This window comes from Anomalospiza imberbis, chromosome 2 (assembly GCF_031753505.1).
Source record: "Anomalospiza imberbis isolate Cuckoo-Finch-1a 21T00152 chromosome 2, ASM3175350v1, whole genome shotgun sequence".
NCBI classification, from domain to species: Eukaryota; Metazoa; Chordata; class Aves; order Passeriformes; family Viduidae; genus Anomalospiza; species Anomalospiza imberbis.
In genome coordinates, this window is record NC_089682.1 from 114,451,141 (window position 1) to 114,470,269 (window position 19,129).

Here is a 19,129-nt window from a genome sequence, read left to right on the forward strand (position 1 = left end):
AAGCTGCTTGTTAATACAGATTAGAAGCTCCTTCTCTGATATTGTAGCCTTGAGGGTCTAGATCTCTAAGGCCTATTAAGGCAGGAAAAGATGTCTGGTAGCAAACCAGAACCCAAGGCTATGGAATGAATTTCCTGAGGCTTGTAAATGGTGTATGTTAATATGTAACAGTGATCTAAATGAAGGACTATTGCAGGGAAGAGCACCTTCTTTGTGAGATAAAACTTCATTTACTCTTGAATGATTTCACTGAGCTGTTATGAGCTGACTTTTTATTCTGTTTGGGTTTTTAAATTTGTTTCTCTGGGGTTTTCAATGTTTTAAAAGCTTTTGGCTCTGATATAACTCAAGGTGGAATGCAAATGACCAGTTATGTGGTACTACTCTGTTTTGGAAGTAACTTGTTAGGAAGTTGTAAAGAAGTTGTGTTTGGAAGAACTTGTTGATAGATTTTTTTATTGAATAACTTTTTTTAATGAAAACTATTCTGTATGAAAAAGAGATTTGATCTAAGTGCAAATAAAATGTACATTAAAAAGTACTTTTTATTACATTGTAATATAGACATTATTTGTATAAGGCTTGCATATTATTCAGTGAACAAGTCTTTTTGTTACCTCAGAATTAATTCCCTAGGTTCCTTGTATAGACAGCAAGGGAGATGTGGAGGATGAAAATGATTTGAAGTGATCTCTCTCTTGCCAGTGACTGTAACAATCCTAAACCAGACTTTCAGATGGCAAAGCCTATATGAATAACCTCAATGTCTTATGCTCAGCCAGAACCTGAAAAGAAATCCTTAGTACCTCCATTGTAATTAAAATAACTTTAAAAAGTAAATATAATAGAAGGACTTCCAAGTGAAAAAAATTCCATTATTTTATCAACTAAATAGTGTTATTTCAAAACATTACAGCTATATCTCCCACTAGAAAATACTTCTCTGTAAATTTTACTGCTGTTTGTCTGCTTGGTCTCATGCTCTAGCTTTGAAGCAAATTTTAGCATTTTTGCTGCATCTAGTCAACCAAGATCAGAATCTACATAAAGGCTACATAAAATGTTCTAGCTATATTGTAATACCGGACTACTTGACCGATATGAGTATGCTTGAACTTGCTGTGTTTCATTTTATTGTGACCAAAGGACAAAATACTAATCCCAGCAAGTTTACAGTTCTTTGGATCTATCATGTGAGTTTTTTGAAATAAAGCTTAATTTGATGACAACTTGATTTTTTTAAAGCCGTGTGATGGCCTGCCTCTGTAACACCTCTTCAGGCACTGACATCAGCCACATTTTCCCATGTTGTTAATGAGTGCTTTTTCTGGTAGATACCTGGCTTTTTTTTTAACTGTAAGTAATTGAGACACTTTTTTTTTTTTTAGTGACAACGTATTTTTTTATCTTAAAGTAACAGTTATGAATAATCTAATATCCAAATTCTTGGAATGAAACATATGGAGCAACAATTTTCAAAGAAATGTTTAAAAAAGGGAAAATAGATTTATCATTACTTGATCTCTAAGTATAGCTAACTAATTACTCTTTGCAGTAACTTTCCAAAACTGAGGTGAGTGGCATAAGGATATATGAAAGACCAGAACAATCAATGCATATCACAGCTTGTCAGTACATTGCTTGGATTAAGTAAAATTTTATCAAAATAATCCTGCCTTACTGTTGTGCATGAAGGTGCTCCTTCATCTTGGAAGTGGCCAATAATCTTGTTTTAATAGTGCTTCCTTTTCTTGCATAATTCTGGAATTCAGCTGCTCTCTAAGTAAATCTTCATGTTTTAATATATGTTCCCCCAAACCTTTGATGCTGCAACATTCCATCACTTCAATGCTTGACAAATAACAACCTTCTCTAGACATGGTTACGTCATCTAGTTGTATCTCAGACCTACTCTTCTGTTCATATTTCCATCATCCAAGCACTCCACATTGCATCTTTAAGAAAGGCTAGTCAGATATAAAGTTAAAGAATTAACTTTTTCAATATTTGAGATTTTTTAAATTCCCTTATGGACCAGAAAAAAGGTGTGATCCTCCTTTATTTGTCATAAGTTCAGTTGGCAGCAGAGCTGGTTAAACTAAAAGCCCATTGTGAATGTCAAGGAAAAATGCTGGCATTTAAAAGCCAAACCTGCAGAATATACTAAAGTGTCACAAATGCAGTCATGCTTTAAGTGTTCTTGATAAATTGCTTCCCTATTACAGACTTATTTTTCACTATACCCTGCAGCATTTGCACATAATACATCCTAACAGGTCATCAGTGTAATCCATAGGGAAACGGGGTTTGGAATTTGGACCACTACCCATACTGGCACCCTGATGCCTCTTTCAAATTTGCAGCTTGCTGGCAGTCACTAACAGCTAAACTCTTTTGGCAGCCTCTGCTCCTGAAATTTATTTTCTCCTCCAGACTGTCTGCAGTTTTCCATGTGGTCTCCTTAGCTTTCCAATTTCCTTTGCCAAAGCAGAAAATTTAGAGGAGGAAACAGCAGATATACTCTTCAGTACAACTTCTTACTCCTTTTAATGGTAGGTATTTGGACCAGCTGTATCACTGCGGTCCTGCTGGATGCTCATGAAATCAGAGTTGACCTGTGTCCCCATCCCCACCCCGTCCCTGCTCACTTGTTGGGTGCTGTGGGACAGGCTCTGACTGGGGAAGATCATGGCCCTGCCTGACCCATGGCCAGTTCCTGCTCCTGGCTCCCTCCCACAAGGCAGATGGACCTCGTGATACCCTGACATGGGAGAAGAAAATATGTCGAGAACAGTCCCTCTGAGGTAGAATGAGAAATGCTTCATGGCAGCTTAAAGGTTAAGTCCTTTCTTTTATCTTCACCCACTAGAGTGAGGTCCTGGTCTGTTTACTGCCCTCCAATGTCTTACTGATGGAGACCTTCCCAGACAGAAGCAGGCAAAGACTCTTGAGGTAAACAAATTACCAAATTGTGGAGATACCCATTTTTTTTCAGAGAAGCACAATAACCCTACAAAGCCCGATTTGATTTTAAAACAGTAGAGTTGGATTATACTCCATTCTAGCATATGGATGTAACCAAAGTTTCTAGCCATTTGTTCAGGAAAAAACATTCAAAGTGCGACCTGACCCCAGGTTTTGAAATGTGTTACATTTTGATTAGTTTCCTATTTACGCAGTGTCCCAATTACCAGCTACTTGCTGGGTTGAGGAGCACTAAGAATTATGCTAAGATGGTTTTTGAGCACTGCAGACTTCTTCCTCTATCAGCAGGGGGTCTTTAGACCTTCCTACGTTTTGGTTGCAGATGATACTTTATGTTTGGATTAAGTGGATGATCAAATTGTACTTCCAACATCTCTGCAGAAGTATAAGGGGCAGAGAGGGGTTTGTGCTGGGGTCTCTATTCAAGGATGACTTTCATTTTTATAATCCATCCAATTTTTTAATGATGTTTTCACAACTTTTCTTTCTAGAGCATTCAGCCTTCAAGATTCCTTTATGCCCTAATTAGCTTTATTGTTTATATTCTCATTCTCTAATTAGAGTAATCACATCATGGGGGAGTGGAGGCTCTTCTATTTTTTCTCTAATTATTTTTGTTTTGTCAAGCCTGGCTGTTTCCTACTGCTTATTTTTGTCCGTGTGTTTTTATTCTCTGCAAATTGTTGTTGTCATGTACTAATTGTTTTTACTTTATCTGAAGACCTTTTCCTTTTTTACTGTCTTTGTCATTCTTGGCCATCTGTTCAGCTCCATAGTTCCATTTAAAAGTGACAGTACCTATACCAGCACGTGGGGATAACAAAGTGTAAGAAGAAAGTGAAGGTGATACCTAAGTGGAGGTGATGTGTTTAATTAGCATTTTGGATTCTTCAGCTCAGGTTCTGTCACTTAAACCACCTTCCACCCGACCTTTATACTCATTTTCTTGTTGCCATTCCTGTGGTTGCTTTGCCCTTCAGCACTTTTTGCAAACTGGTTATTCAGAGTAGTAGTGAAGAGCTGCTGAGATGTGGGTTGCCAGTGGATATACATATGCCTGTGTAACATAAAGCAATGTTGGTGTCAACCCCTAACAATTAGAAGGAAATGGAAGTTTTTATAGAAAGTATCTGGTTACTAGTCTCAGATTTTACACATCCCATGAGGAAAAGAACAAAAGGAATTGCAGAAAGGTTAATAGTGTGCACAAGGTGAGGTAAGATCAGAACAGCATATATTATGTATCATTTGAAGCCTTTTTTTTCCTGTGGAACAAGTGACATTGTTGTGTTTAAAAGTAGAAACAGTAAATGGTCTTTTCATGAGTCAAATTTCTGAACTCACACATTCGAGTTCTACAATCAGAATTGTTATAAAAACTACCCCATTTAGATGCAGACTTTGAGTATAGTGGGATGTTTGGATTAGCCAGATTTTATCAGCAGTGCATGGTGAGCACACATTTAAAGTCCTGATAATGTTCCTGCTATCCCTGTGGGTTCCATTTTTTAATAGCTCTAGGTAGCCTTTTACATTGAAAACCGTGATGAGATTAGAATAACACCTGCATCAAAATAATAGTTAGACACTTAGACTTAGACTGTGTGTTAGACACTTAGACTTTCTTCTGTTTGAATGATGTTCTCCTGCTTAAAAAAGGAAGCACTTTGATAGCTATAGACTATGCAATCATCTCTTCACAGATGAAGTGTCAGGGCAATGTAGCACCTGAGTTGTAATCTGCCCGATATTTGACATGAGGTACTGGGTAATTGAATCACTCTAACTCTTTCACTTTCTTCAGCTGAGACTGAAAATATGTGACTTACAGCAGAGTTTGAATGAGCGTTGCGGCCATTCAAGGCTGAAATAACCATATCCAATTGCTCTGCACCTAGCACATCTTCTGACTAAAAACACTACTGAACAAACAGGCCAAAACAGTATCTTTATATTTAAAAGGCTGAATAACCAGTCACTGTTGTGTATTTATTTAGAAGTCTGTGATTTTATAATTTCTTTCCCCTCACAGTCCAGCAATAGTGGAAGACGTTTTGGGTTTCCTCTAAGTGGATTTCCTCTGGGTGTATTGAGATCTGCATTTTGACTGTATGTCTAGCACGTTTCTTCAAGACTTTCTGGTGGTGGAAGGCTACAATTTTGAATGGAATGAATCTGGGTGTACCTGAATAATGTTGATTTTGATAGGAAACGTCTCTGAAAGAGCCTGATGGTGGGAAGATGTTCTAGAATGGCTCAATTATTTAGTCTTTACCAGAAGTCTGCCCCAAAGCCAGACCTCTGTGATTGTGGTTGATTGTCTTCAGCTGCTTCTTTAGTTTGGGGATTTATACTTTAGCAAAAAGCTCCTTCACAATGTTAAGCTGCAATATGGCAAGAAGTAGCTTACACTGTTTAATTACCTGCAACACCAGGACCAAGGCTTGACAGAAACTCTTTGGAAGGGATTGTGCTGCAGAAATGAAGTACTTATATTCAGATTTTCTTCCCTAGTACAAAGAGTACCAAGGTTGCTATAGAGATTAGTGATGGTGATCTATATATCAGATAACATTTATGGGAAATAAGTTCTTCGATTATCTCATATTTTATGAAGTATGCTAGTGTAAACTTATATGAATGTGTCCCCTGTGAGTATAAGGAAGTAAGTACCATGACTAGTTCAAACTTAATAAATGAAACCCCAAATTTAGGTCAACACCATTCTTAAAGAATATTTAACTAATTAGATGGTCTTGTAGCAAAATATTCTGTAGATCTGTAGTGAATAATTTTGCTGCAGACTTACTATTCTGTTTTTTTTTTCCCTCCAAAGATATCAGTTCAATTTTTCAAAATTATTCAGCTCGAGGTCAAAAAACACTGTATTTACAGAGAAGACACCACTACTGAAGGTTTCCTCAGAGGAAAATGGGTAAGTTATTTTCATTTTTTTCAAAACATTTTTTTTTCCTAAGTTCTCCTCTACTTAATTGCATGTGGTTCTTTCTTATATCCTAACACCAAACCTGCTGGGAAATAAAGTGAATAGCAGGGGCTGTAAGCAGGGAATTACTCTGGAGGACCTTGGTAGCAGAGAAGGGGCTGAAAAAAGGGAAGGGAAGGATGTAAGGTGTGAGGTCAGGGTGATTAGAGAGCCCTAAGCATAGACAGCTGCATGCTCTGTGCTCTTATTTCCTCCATGTGCTGTTACATAAAGTGCACTGAAAGACACAGCAGAACTATCGGGAAGGCCCTGATGATGGAGTTTACGCACCAAATCTGGAAATACATCTGCCTGGTGTATCAGAGAAATGGTACTCTCAGGTGCACCTAAATGTCATGGGGTCTTTGCTCTTGCTCCCCAGTCTACCCAGCTGTGTCACCAAGGGGAGCTTGGTCTGTACTGAATAAATCTTTTTCTATGATATTTTCTATAAAAGTCTCTCAAAGTGAACATAAGGTTCTGCAAGGTCAGTTGCATCTACTACCTGTTGAAATAAAACACTGTTTTGTTTTATTATGTTTACTGAAAATGTGTGACAGGTTGCAGTGTATGGCTCTTCATAATCCAGATTTTACCACAGATGATGATTCATGGGACAACAGCTCTGCAGAATTTGAGCAAAGGTTTCAATTGGAAAGTGAAATGACAAGTTTTCCCAGATCTGCTTCTTCGGAGAAATATGAAATTTTGGACAGCCTTCATGTCAAGTTCAATTTATCAAAGATGAGGTCTGAATTCAAACACTATATTTTTTTTTTAATTTCTGCATGTATTTTTTTATGCATAGATGTCTAGAAAATGATTTTATGTAAATTAATAAAATAGGACTCCATATTTAGACTGTATCTTGCCATTCATGGTTTGAAATTGATTACAGGCTCTCCATAATGATCAATAGCCCCTTCTTCTAAGAAGAATCAATCATAGGACCTTTTCTAAATTTGTAATTTAATACCTTCTATATTGCTTTTAACATTTCTTTGAAATAATGTTTTAAAAGCCCTGTGGTTGATTCCACAGCATTTTTTTCTCCAGTGTTTTGTTGCTTAACTTTAATCCAAATATGTGTGTAAAAGTTCTTCTGTAGTCATTACAGTAGCTTTTCACATATACACAAAGAAAAATATAACTCAGCATTTTTCCATCTTGGACAACATTAATATATTTCACTCTTTACCCCAAAGTAGTCTTTTACATAATTTAGGCATGGAGGAAATCGAACCTGTTAATATATTAGAAGATAGCAATATGATAAGTGCTTAACTTTAAATTTTCTTGGGATATTTTTGCTGGGGATTTAACTAGCAAAACCTTTGATCTTGGATACTAATTCCCTTTGCCCCTTCCACAGGTTCAGTGCTTTTTCTAGTTTGTTTTGGTGTCCATAGATAGCTCTGCAGGGTTTTCATGGAGCCCAGCACTGCAGGTCCACATCTCCTTGTTGATCTGCCGCGTCTTTCCAGTGGAGTGTCAGTGCATCTTTTCCCAGTCTGTGTGTTGTCTTAGCTCATCATTTGACATTTGTTTTCTTCTCATTGTGCATATGGTTTTCTGCTCTCCCACTCAGCTGCTGAACAAATGGAGCAGGAGAATTCCAATGACTGCAATTAGTGCAATGTGAGCACATGCAAAGAAGTTTGGCAGGTGTTTTTCTTCATATTTGCGGTAGATTTCCCTGGTATTTGATGGAACAAAGGTACCAACTGGGAGTGTGAAATCCATTGTTTCCGGTACAGCATAGGTTTATAGTCCGGAGAGGAGCAAGTTTTTCTGGCAGAACTTCCCTTGAAATATTTTCACTATTATAGTGCAAGCTGTACATACGGGATCAGCTCCTTGGCTGTTGTAAATCAGCGTAGCACTGCTGAGATAACAAATGATGCTAAACTGCCCAACACCATATGCAGATCAGATCAAAAATCATTTGGCTTAGAAGAGAGGGTGAAATTCTTCATAGATTTACACTCCATGCATTTCCAACTGAAGTCAGATAGGATTGTACTGGAGGCATGTATCAGCATAGAATTTGGCACAGGGCTTGTACTTGCATCGCTGTGCCAGATTAGCACTGTAGGAAGAGACAGATTGCAAACCACGGGTGAGTCAAAAGCTGATCACATTTCAAATGTAAGCTGTTAAAAATGCTGTTTCCTTAATACAAAATGTCATGAAAACAAACAGACAGGATAAAAAGACCCTTCTAAATTCTATATTTATTAAAACCATTTCCAAAACCTTGTTTTTATTACATCTTGCCAGCTTCTTTGGATGAGTTTCTATTATTTACAAACAAGTGGTTATTAGTTTATAAATGCTTAATTAATATTTTATTTCACTTGTGCCTTAAAATCAAGATTTTTTAAAATAATAATTTTAAGTATTATTATAAATTGTAAGTCCAAAGTGCAAACAAAAATATTAAGTACATTAAAATTAAACCAGTCTGGATTGCAATTTATTAAATCATAACATAATAAATTCTCAAAATTCCAGAATGAAACTGTAATGTAAAGATGGTCAGAATCGACCAGCAGGATAGAGGATCTTTGACTAAACTGTCTCTAAGTATTTTCCATAAGTCATGTAATACCAAAAGATGTTATCAGTGATGAAGTGCAGATAATGTCTTGTGTCATCATTCCTTTCTTTTCATGCCTATATTACTTTCTCCTGCTCTCTGCCATCTTGCTTTTCAGTAGAGCAGGGCTAATTGGAATCTCTAGAAGAAACCACCTAACTGGCTTCCTTCTCCTCTTCCTCTTCCTTCTCTAGATTTTCATGCTGTGCAAAGTTTGGGTAAAGTTGTTACCACTTGTATTAAATAGGGGACTTCAGCCCCTTTGCACCAGCTTGTGACAACACATTTTTATTAGCTGCTGGTTTTTATTGGCTGCTGTTGGGAAAATTCTAGAGTGGGGGGAAACTTTGGAAAACAATGTTTTTGAAAAATGGGTCTGCAGTAATTTTCTTTTGCTTTTTGTAAATGAATTCATTTAGGGACTGTGATTACAAATTATTTCTGACATTCTTCAGACTATTCTGCTTTAATATTTTGTCCTGTAGCATCTGTCAATGCAGGCTTTTTATTGCACTCTTCCTTTTTCAACTAATTATCCTGGTAACTTGAAATGTCTTCCTTTTTGCTTGTCATCAGGTTTAAATCAAGCCCTGCATTTGTCATTCTGTCAGAAAAACAAGGTTTGAATGTTTACTCTTGGAAAAAAAAGAATGGAATATTGTTGTTTTCAAAATAAAAATATGTAATGAGGTGAAACCAATATAAAGGCTTCTGGAAATTAAGGCATCAGTATAACATACTGATGGGCAGTCAGAAAATTTTTAGTTGAGTTGTCTTTTGAGTAAGATTAAAAAATGGTAATTTAAAATGCTAAATCTTAAGATTTCTTTCTCAAGACCATGCATTTTCAACATCCACATTTTAATTTAGAATTATTCTTGCCTAACCCACTGAGTAGTAAGCTTGGACAATCCAGAATATTTTATGGCATCTCATTTCCAGAGCAGGGCATTCCTTCAGTTGGCACAGACATGCCATGAAAAAAGATATTTAGTTTTGTTAGTAGATTTATGCTCATGAAGTATATTTGGTTTTAAAAGATACTGTTAAACCCAGAAGATTCTTAAAGCTTGTTCTTGTCTTCAAACTGCTTTTTCTAATACTTTTCAGGGTGTGTATTATAAGTCTAGTTTTGAGGAAGTCACTCATGACACTATCTGTCTGTGCTACGAGCTCTGCTTTCAGCACAGCCGTGCCACCTCCCTGTGATAGCAATGCTCCTTTGCCTCTCTGGGAGAGACAAGAATGAGCTGAGGGGGATCTGGGTCTGCCAGTGGCCAGCTGCAGTAGTGGACAAGTGGTTTCAGCATCCAGCACCAGCTCATTCTGCAGCCTTGGATTTTCCAAGGGGCAAATCCTCCTTCCTGTGTATTGAGATCCATCTGGCAGCAGAGCTGGTGCAGGAGCTCTGACAATCAGCAAGGCTTCCCAAGCCCCTGCTGACCTTGGTTTGGGGTGTCTGTACTCTGATGTGATATATGATCACCCATAAGTGCTTACCATGATGTTTCTGAAATATTAGAGCTGTTAAGAGAATAGAAAAGATTGTTCTTATACTAGCCAGATAGTAAATACGTGTTTCCTTGTGTTTCAGATGCTGTCTAAAATTCCTGAAAGTTTCAGGCCTCTTTATCTTCGTAGTTGTCTGCTCTGTGAGTATTGAATTTGTAGTCTTCCCCGGCCCCCATTTCTTTAGAATTAGTTCAAAATGAGCTATGATGTTTTCTCTTAGCACACAGAAAATGTCTCGAGGCAAAAACTGACAATACTGTGCAGGGCTTCATGCCTAGTCATACTCCTATTTGATGCACTAGTCACCTCTCAGGACAATGTGGTTGGGTAAGCAGTTGATTTGGAGGAAGAAGCAGCTTTAATCCAAATTTATAGGTCCCTTAAGGATGCTTGTTGAATTTAGGATGGATCTTTTGATCCTGACACGTGAGGAATGCTCATAGAGAAAGATGTTCTTGGGAGGATGCTGCAGCAATGGCAATGCTTCACAGTATCATAGGCAGAAGGTGACGAGGAGGTTGGCATCTCCTTCAGGTGGCCAAAGTGCTGCCCTCCCTTAGCAAAATCTTCAAATTCAGCAAAATCTTAAACTGAAAGTATAGAGAAAAATTTCAAAAAGTTTGAGTTTATTTTTCTAGCAGCTATGAGGATTTCCTTTTTGGGTAGCAGGGCTTCTGTGCCAGGAAGAAAATAGATGACACTCTGCATTTCCTCAGGTGTGGATGCTGCTTTCCAGATGGATCCTGAAGATTGTCCTAAAAGACATTTTGAAAAAGTGCATAAAATATGTGACTTTGGCTGTAAATTAACTGAAGGAATATTACTTACCCTTGTTAAGTGTCCCAGAGATGCTTTTCAGCTGTTGTGGAGTTATACCTAAAAATATTAAAACAATCTCACAACTCAATGTGCAATTTTAAAGAGTATTTTTAAAGTATTTGAGATAAGTTTAGCAGGTCTTTTGCAGGTTTTGTGCTACTAATGAATGTTTATTTTTTATCCTTGCCCTAGATTTTATTTGGCATTTATCCAGATCAAAGTATGCCCTGGCAGATGTTGGCTGTATCGCCTCTGGAAAGCTTCTGTATCCTTCTTTCACTGGAAAAAAAAAAAAAAAAAACTGATCTGAATTTTCATTGATAAAGTTGTTGAAAATGTGTGTATTTTCTGTCTTATACCCTGAGAGGACTGGGTGTTCTCAGAGCCTTGGCTGCCTTTAGACTTGTCCTTGATACAAGCCCAAGTACTCCCTCTCCAAGTCGTACTGAATGGCACTTGTCTGGGGCCAAGCAATTGTTTAGAACAAGCAATAGAACAACCCCAAATAAAAATTATTCATCACAGGTCAATACAGATCTGAATGTGAAAAGTCTTTGAGGGTTGAACATTCAGTTAGTTGAAAAACAAAAACTTTTGCAAATGAATTACATTTATTCTTCCCACTATATTTCTAGTTTAATCAGTCTGGTCTGAAATCTGCTTGACTCTTATTTCATTAGTGTTAAAAGAAGATGCACCTATAGATATATTTCACAAGCTCCTGCAAGGTCCCTTGTTTTGAAAAGGTGTAATAGGTTTTCATTTTTGAGATGCTTTGTTCTTCTGTATAACTGGTCAGGTCCATAGCTTTGGGCAGGGAGAGTCCATTTTAAATAGATTTAATTATTAGCGTTCTCACTGTCACCAATAATGACACTATATAATGCACTAATTAGTAGGGTAAATGAGGAAGAAAATGTTAGTGCTTTAGGGCAATTTATAATTAAAGTTGAGATTGCTTTCTGGAGGGATGCAAATGGACTTTTAGTAGGACCAATGACAACTTCAACTGTAAACTCCCATCAATATCCTGTTCACATAATGTTTTTGGTTCTCTGTGAAACAGTGTAGAAAGCTCCTGTGGTGGTGTGGTGTTAAACAGCCCCACGGCTGTCACAGCCTTAGCTGCCAAATGAGGATGAATTGAGTCTTTAAGTTCAAGTTTTAGTCAACTGTCATAGTATAAATTGAGGATTTCCTCTCTTTCCAGACTGGGGTTGGACCCATAGTTGTTGCATTGTACAAATTAGCTCTGCAACCAAATATTCCCTTTGTTTCAGGGAATTGCATTTAGGACTGGGATTTTAGACAAACAGGTGTTCCTGTATTTTGCATTTTACCTCTCGGGACACTTTGAGACAAATAGCTGTCAGACAGTCAGAAGATAGCATTTCCATTTCATATGTGATAAACCCAAAGCTAAAGCTTTTTAGTTTGTGTAATGTGTCTTGAAAACTAGATATTCCGTCTCCTGTCTGATGTCATGAGCTGGGAAAAAGTGAGAGGCAAGCAATCCAGCAAAGCCAAGCTTCCTTTTCAAGGTGATGTAGTAATTCAAGTAGAATAGTCAAGGGAAATGATTGCATTCCTAAGAGTTCTGGAAAAGGCACCAGCAATCCTGAATATCCTCTTACTGTCACTGTCAGTCTCCATTTGCTTCTCAGTAAGTTCATGTGGTTGTCTTCCTCTTTATTTCATAGTGAAGAAAGTGTTCCACTTCTTGGCTAGACCTAGGTAATGTTAACCATTCAGACAGCAGTGTTGAAAATGCAATTGATGCTGGCTGACAGACTGCAGTACTCCCAACGGGCACTACAGGCCACACTAAATGACCACAAGGTTTTAATGGTAGGTTTGCAGGTGTGCTGCTGTAGTCCTTGGCACAAAGCCCTTGGAGGTTATCATATGAGAGTTTGGGTGGAAAATAAGTATCTTAGCTCATATGATGCCAAAATATGCAAATGAGCACACTTTACCTCTTGCTTCTTCCTCTAAAACTGTTCAGAAGCGTTGAATAGGGACTAACCACTATATATATATATATATATATATATATATTATTTTTTATTTTTTGAACAACTTCCTCTCAGTTCTGTTTATTTCCAGAAATGCCCAAGCACACTGTTGTGTTGAATGTGGGCTCACATATACAATGTATCTCCATATACTAGAAAAGTCAAAACGAAGTGTGAAATATTTTTTAAAAACAAATTGAGTGATTACTTTTGGACTTCATGTCCTTTGTCATTCTGGTATCACCTGGATTTTTTTTGTTTTTTCTGCCATGCCCATGAGAACTGAGGTTTGCTCAGGGACAGGACTTTCCTTCTCTGGCGCTGGGAGGGGCCTTCATTAGCTGGTGTGGAGGTGACCTGCTTTTCAGATGAGATCTCTGTTTGTGTTACTATACCTTTATCTCTCCTTTGGTTTTACTGTAGCTGTTTTTCTAGCCATTACCTTCCATTACCTTCTTTATTAGCCCATGTGTTTCTCCCATTGCTTTGTCCATCCCCATGGGTACAAACCTGGCATTTAACACTGAGATGTGCTGGCTGCAGATTGTGGAAACAACATCTTGCCTCCTGTGAATAGAAGCTTTCTGAGTCTGTAATTTTGTGTTTTGTGGGTGTTTTTTTTTTTTTTTTTTTTTTTTTTTTTAAATACTGATTTCTGTACAGGCACCAGACATAAATTCAGTAATTTTAGTATAGCTTTTCAAAATACTGGTAATGTGTTTCTTTGAACATAAATTCTTGGGATTTATTAGTTTTTAAATTCTAACAGTTAACTCTATAATACCAGAAAGAAGTAAGTTTATACTGAAGCCTGACTTGAGGACCCTTTCTGCAGGAAGCAAGATTCAATATCACTGTTGATGATATTGATATTTTAATATGTGAAGCATTTTCACATCTTTTGTTCAAAGGCTGTATGTTAAGGCGAGAACATCTTTAATTATTAAGATGATAGAAGAAGAGATATAGAGTCTGAATAAATTCCAGTATTTCTTTGTTTACTTACATATACCTATTCTAAGACATGAACATTCTTATTTTTTCTTAACTCTTGGCCATTTAAAATCTTCAGGAAATGTCTCTTCATTTGCTGGGTAATCAAAGAGTTAACAAGAAATAGTCTTGTTTTTCACAACTTACATACATTTTCAGACTAGAAACATTTTCTGAAGTACTATATATACTTTATGTTCATTCTTTTGTTTCTAATAACTACTTCCCTGATCTAAGCAAATTTTAAGCTTTTGTCCAGCAATAGGGAATGGACAACTGGAGCAGAACTCGACACTCACTTTTTACCTTGAACTAGGTTTTATGAAATTAAAAAATAATTGCGATTCATCATGCTTTTAAGGAATTATGCAAACAGTATGCTATTTCACTGCAATTTAGAGAAATGTCTGTCTCCCTTCTTTGTTTCACTGTCTCTCATACAGCTATAGCTATTTCTACACTTCTCAACAGTAGAAATATTTTCTTTTTCAAAAAATGGTAAATCTTTATCTCATTTCTGTGCAATGGATCTCACACCTACCTCACTGAAGTGTGAGTTTCCATCTTTACTCTGTCCCTCAGTAACAACCTTTTCTCCCCTCTCAGCATTTGTACTTGCACCCAGTCATGTTATAGGTGAGGCAAGGTTAGATCAGTGTGGGCAAAGTAATTTCATTTTGCTTTTTCATACTGATTGTCAGAAATTACCTGGGGAGTGGACCGTGAACTCTTCCTGAGTCTGGCCAAGGATCTTGCATTTTTGTAAATATATTTTAAAGTCTTTCAGTCCTGATCTGATTATCTGATTGTTTAGGTGTTTGATATCTCCCCAGTTAAATTTTTAGAGTAAAGGATGGCATTTTGAAAATGAAATATTTTCACAGCACCCAGCATAAGAGAGTGTCTTACTCACTTTATGTTCAAAATAAAGCTCAATAAAAGTACATAACCTGAAGTCACACCTGAATGTGTATCTGCTTATTCCAAGTCAGCCAAAACCAGAGATATCAAATTGACTAGACAGGGGCCGTTTTCATGGATATATTTCCATTCTCTCCATGAGAGATTTTGTTACTTCCAGTCCAGGATTAAGGTCTCAAATTCAGAAAGTAGAAGATGTAAATAATAAAAATATGCTGAACTTTAAATCATAGGCAAGATTTTGCTTTTCTTTGGATTCAGTGAAACTATTTAGAATAATTCCACATATGGATGAGGAGCCTCTAGGACAAGCAGACTAAAGACTCATTATCAAATTCCTTGCTGAATTTGTATGAATTTGAATGATTTCTGCATGAATTTGTGTTATTGTTGCAACTGTTCATCATGAAGCAAGGAAAGGTCACTAGAAAACTTGCAATTATGTAATGACCATTAGTGACATGGAAAACAACATTCACCACTCCCTGAGCAAGAGGTGTATATAGAAAAAAATATTGTGAGGCAAAGAATATAGTCATATTTTAGCAGAATTTTCAGCTTCCTTGAATGTTGTTTTCCAGGAAGCATAAATTAATATAATTTATGACAAAACCTCTCTAATCCCTTTAATTCTTTACCCCTTTGAATATTTTCTTATTTTGTAACTTTAGTTCTCTACTGGCAGATCTCCTCCATAATTTTTCCTTGCAGAAAGCATTTAAAAATTGTTTCTGTTTTTGATGTTGTTGGAAATGTACTAAGCATTTAGGCCTGCAGGCAATGTTCAAGCTGTTAAATAGATGGATGGAGACCAGGACCATGTGCAGAGGCAGCCAAGAAACAGAATCTCAAGACACAATTGATAAAATGCTGTAGAAATTAGTTTGTTACAGAAATCTCAAACTGATGGAACAGAGAGAAAGGATGTATCCACTGTAGACAATAATGGATCTGGATTACTCGCATTCAAAAAAGGAGGAAAATAAGAAGTTTATAGAGCATTCATCCAATGGGGAAGCCAATAGGGACAGAGAAGTGTGTGGTTTAGCTTGTTATATTATGAAGGGATGATGTAGAAAAAAACTCATCAGAAATGAGAACAGAGATAGGAAATAATAAAAAAAGAAAAGCACAAATACTAATGCAGAAATAACACTAGTTAAGGACAATATGCAAGAATGGATGCTAAGATCCAGTGAAAAGGCCTTCTTTAAAATGATGATATCCTAGAGAAACTAGCATAAGTGACCTGGTCATAAATCAGGAGGAATGGTGTATAACTACCGGAGAAGCTTGCTGAAAAATAATCCATAGACAAAGCATTCTCAAGGTCCATTCTACAGTATAGAGAGGAGATGTAGAAATAGACATTAAAGAAAGCATAAAGTCAGCCATCTGTGTGCAAATACAACAGAGAATTTCTGTCAAACAGGGCTTTTTGGCTGCCTCAGTACATATTGAAACAATTACCTGAAGGAGGGCAGAGCAGGGACTCAGTATTTTGGGGGCTGACTCAGCTACTCCCAAGTTAGTCATCCTGGGCTCTCTTTATAGTTAATAGAGAGAACGGATGTTCCTCATGAGCAGTTATTCTCATCTTCATGTAGTGAAGCCATGAATTCCATCTTACATGCACCTTTTATCACTGATTTTAGGGAAGCAACCATCACATGCAGATGTCCAAAGTACAGGAGCATGAATGAATACCAGTTTAAATGTTTAGCTGCATCCCATTCCATCAACATAAAAGCCACATAAAAATAAAATAACATGAGGTGACTGCCACATACTCCTCAGAAAACCAAGATCAGGAAACACAGCTCTTGGTTCAGCTGGGAGCAGCAGACCTGCTCTGGTGCCAGGTGTAAATACAGACAGCCACAGTGTAATGCTTCACAGAGCAAACACAAACCCAAATCCTTTGATGGGCTAATTCACAGCAGTAATGAGATTTCAAGAATAGAACTATATCAAAATGAAGCAGTTTAGCTGAAGTGAAATAAAAAAATCAGCTCTGCCTGCAAATCTCCCCAGGGAGATCTTTTTGCTTTAAAGGGGCACACTGGAGGACACATTACAACAAAAAAAGTTCAGGAAAGGAAAAGCATTCTTAAATTGCAGAATAAAAGGGAATATTAGAAGTAAAAAGAGAGTTTTCCCAAAAGTTGTCCATATCTGAATGATTAAAATTTAGAGAAAATCACATTCTGGCAATTTAAGGGAAATACAAAAACAAGGTAAGGCAGAACAAAAATATTCTGAAGTGCAGCTTGATAAAAAAAATATTTTTTTTTTCATGGAAGCATGTCTGAAGTTTTCTTCTGGTTTATTATGATTTCACCTTTCATAAAGGCTGTGATCTGCTGCAGTCTAACAATGGAATTATGACAGAGTCCCAAAATATTGTTTGGAAAAAGATAACTCTGATGGGATTTAAGAGCCTCAATGCAGACTGGTGAATGATGTTCCGTTGCACTTGCAATCAAACGAGAACCTTTTTTTTTATTCCCCGTGACTTTTTATAATGGTTTTATAAGTGCGCAGAATGGAATGGAAAAAGTATCCTTATCTGGAGAGGAAAAGAAGAAAGGAGCCACTCTTCTTGAAAATAAGGTTTAATTTTAGACATCTTTTCTAATAGCTCCTGAATGTGTCATCTAGGTAATTACAGGATTTATTTTAAAAGTATTGCTTAAAAGGAAGCTGCCATAATTATATGCACCTGAAGCTTTTCAAGACATAAGTGGCTACACTCCTTGTGAAAAACTGACTATCAAAAGTTGTCCCAAACCTTAGGGTTAATGATTTCAGGTGAGCAGACATTATAAAAGGTTTAATTAATGTCTCTAGTTAAAGGTAGGGATATAGTTCCTGCTGAGAGTCCTATTATATATCAACTAGTGACACAGAAAAACTGTGATGCCAAATCATATTTAAAACTTTCAGAAACAGAAGAGAGTTGTTTTTGTTTCTGTTTATGTTTGCTAAGAGTTGTGAGTGTAAATTCTTCAGACTAGACTTGTCTCCGGATTTGTTACATGTGAGATTATTTTTTTTATCCTTTCCTGTGTGATTCCTTTAAGCAAATAGATGGTGTGGTATGAATTTTTTAATTAATGGCATGTGAGTGTCACTGGTGGTGTTTGCTCAGCTTGCCTTGCTAAGCAGGGTGACATTTATATTACTTTGAATGCATTGGCTGCACACCTGGTACCAGATCTAGGGTTTTTTTGTTGTTGTTGTTGTTGTTGTTACTGTGAGAGATCACTCTTTTCTAGATCCAGAGGGACCTCATAATCTCCCAAATCTTTCCCCATTAGACACTGACTTTACATGGATGATCTTCCCTGGAGGTCACTGGAAGCAGGACAGAGCACAGCACTGCTCTGAGTCCTCTAACTATCCTGAGTTTTTTTTTTTTTTCCTGTCAAAAGTCTCTAAGTTTTGAGGGCTACAAAGCATCTTTTTGGGAAAATTATTTTGGTGGGTATATGATCTGGTGCATCTGGTACATACAGTAGTTTCCATACTATTCTCTTTATAATAAATAATTATAATATAATTATATAATAAAATATTAGATAAAACCATAAGATGTTCAAGTACGTGGTTAAGTCTCATGATTTCAATGGAACATGTATGTGTAAAATGAAGGAGTTATTTTTGTTTGTTAGCTTTTTTTTTGTTTTGTTTTGTTGGTGATGCCTTAGCTTTCTACCTGTCACAGACAGGAGCAAAACAATTCCAATATTGCTCTATTATAGTAACAAACAAACAAACTGTGAAGGCTTTAAAGTCTCGGGCTTTCCTTATCCCCTCCCTTCTCCACCCACCAAGCCACAGGGATGCTTTTTTCAACCGTGCCAGAAGTGGACTATTACAACACTAGGTTTAAAAAGCCCTAGATGTATTGGGACTAATAGAACCAGACTTCCAATGGATTTGTGGATCATGGCTGGCTGATTTTTCAATTATATTAGACTAGGAGTGCATATACTATTTTTGCTGGAAATTTGCACCTTAACAACTTTATTGACAGCTATGAATCTGACTGACTTTCGTGATTCTGCTCTGTTGAAGTTAGACATAGGGGGCCCATTTGGGGCACAAGTAGTTGATGAGCAAACAGAGGAATACATTGTAGTACAAATCAGCCAGAATGAAGACACAGAATCAAGGAGGAGGCATCAGCAGCAGGTGATAGTCTTTAAGTTATCTTTCACTTTTTCTGAGATATGTTTTATCATTTATTTCCATGACCATTGTGTGGATTAGGTGGCCGTGCTTCTTCTTGCTGCA

General features: G+C 37.0%; 1 protein-coding gene across 3 annotated transcripts in view; it reads left to right on the forward strand.

Moving 5' to 3' along the window:
* OCA2 (OCA2 melanosomal transmembrane protein) overlaps nucleotides 1-19,129 on the forward strand; it is a 185,602-nt gene that overhangs the window by 38,790 nt on the left and 127,683 nt on the right. The window contains exons 1-6 of one of the 3 annotated variants that reach the window (XM_068182669.1): nucleotides 5,315-5,471; nucleotides 5,822-5,920; nucleotides 6,523-6,720; nucleotides 10,165-10,222; nucleotides 11,094-11,166; nucleotides 18,870-19,027. In XM_068182669.1, coding sequence (XP_068038770.1) covers nucleotides 5,467-5,471; nucleotides 5,822-5,920; nucleotides 6,523-6,720; nucleotides 10,165-10,222; nucleotides 11,094-11,166; nucleotides 18,870-19,027 — 591 coding nt within the window. In that variant the 5' untranslated portion in view covers nucleotides 5,315-5,466. Of the gene's footprint in view, nucleotides 1-5,314; nucleotides 5,472-5,821; nucleotides 5,921-6,522; nucleotides 6,721-10,164; nucleotides 10,223-11,093; nucleotides 11,167-18,869; nucleotides 19,028-19,129 lie in introns of those variants that run through there. The other 2 variants (XM_068182671.1, XM_068182670.1) reach the window with 2 other exon arrangements.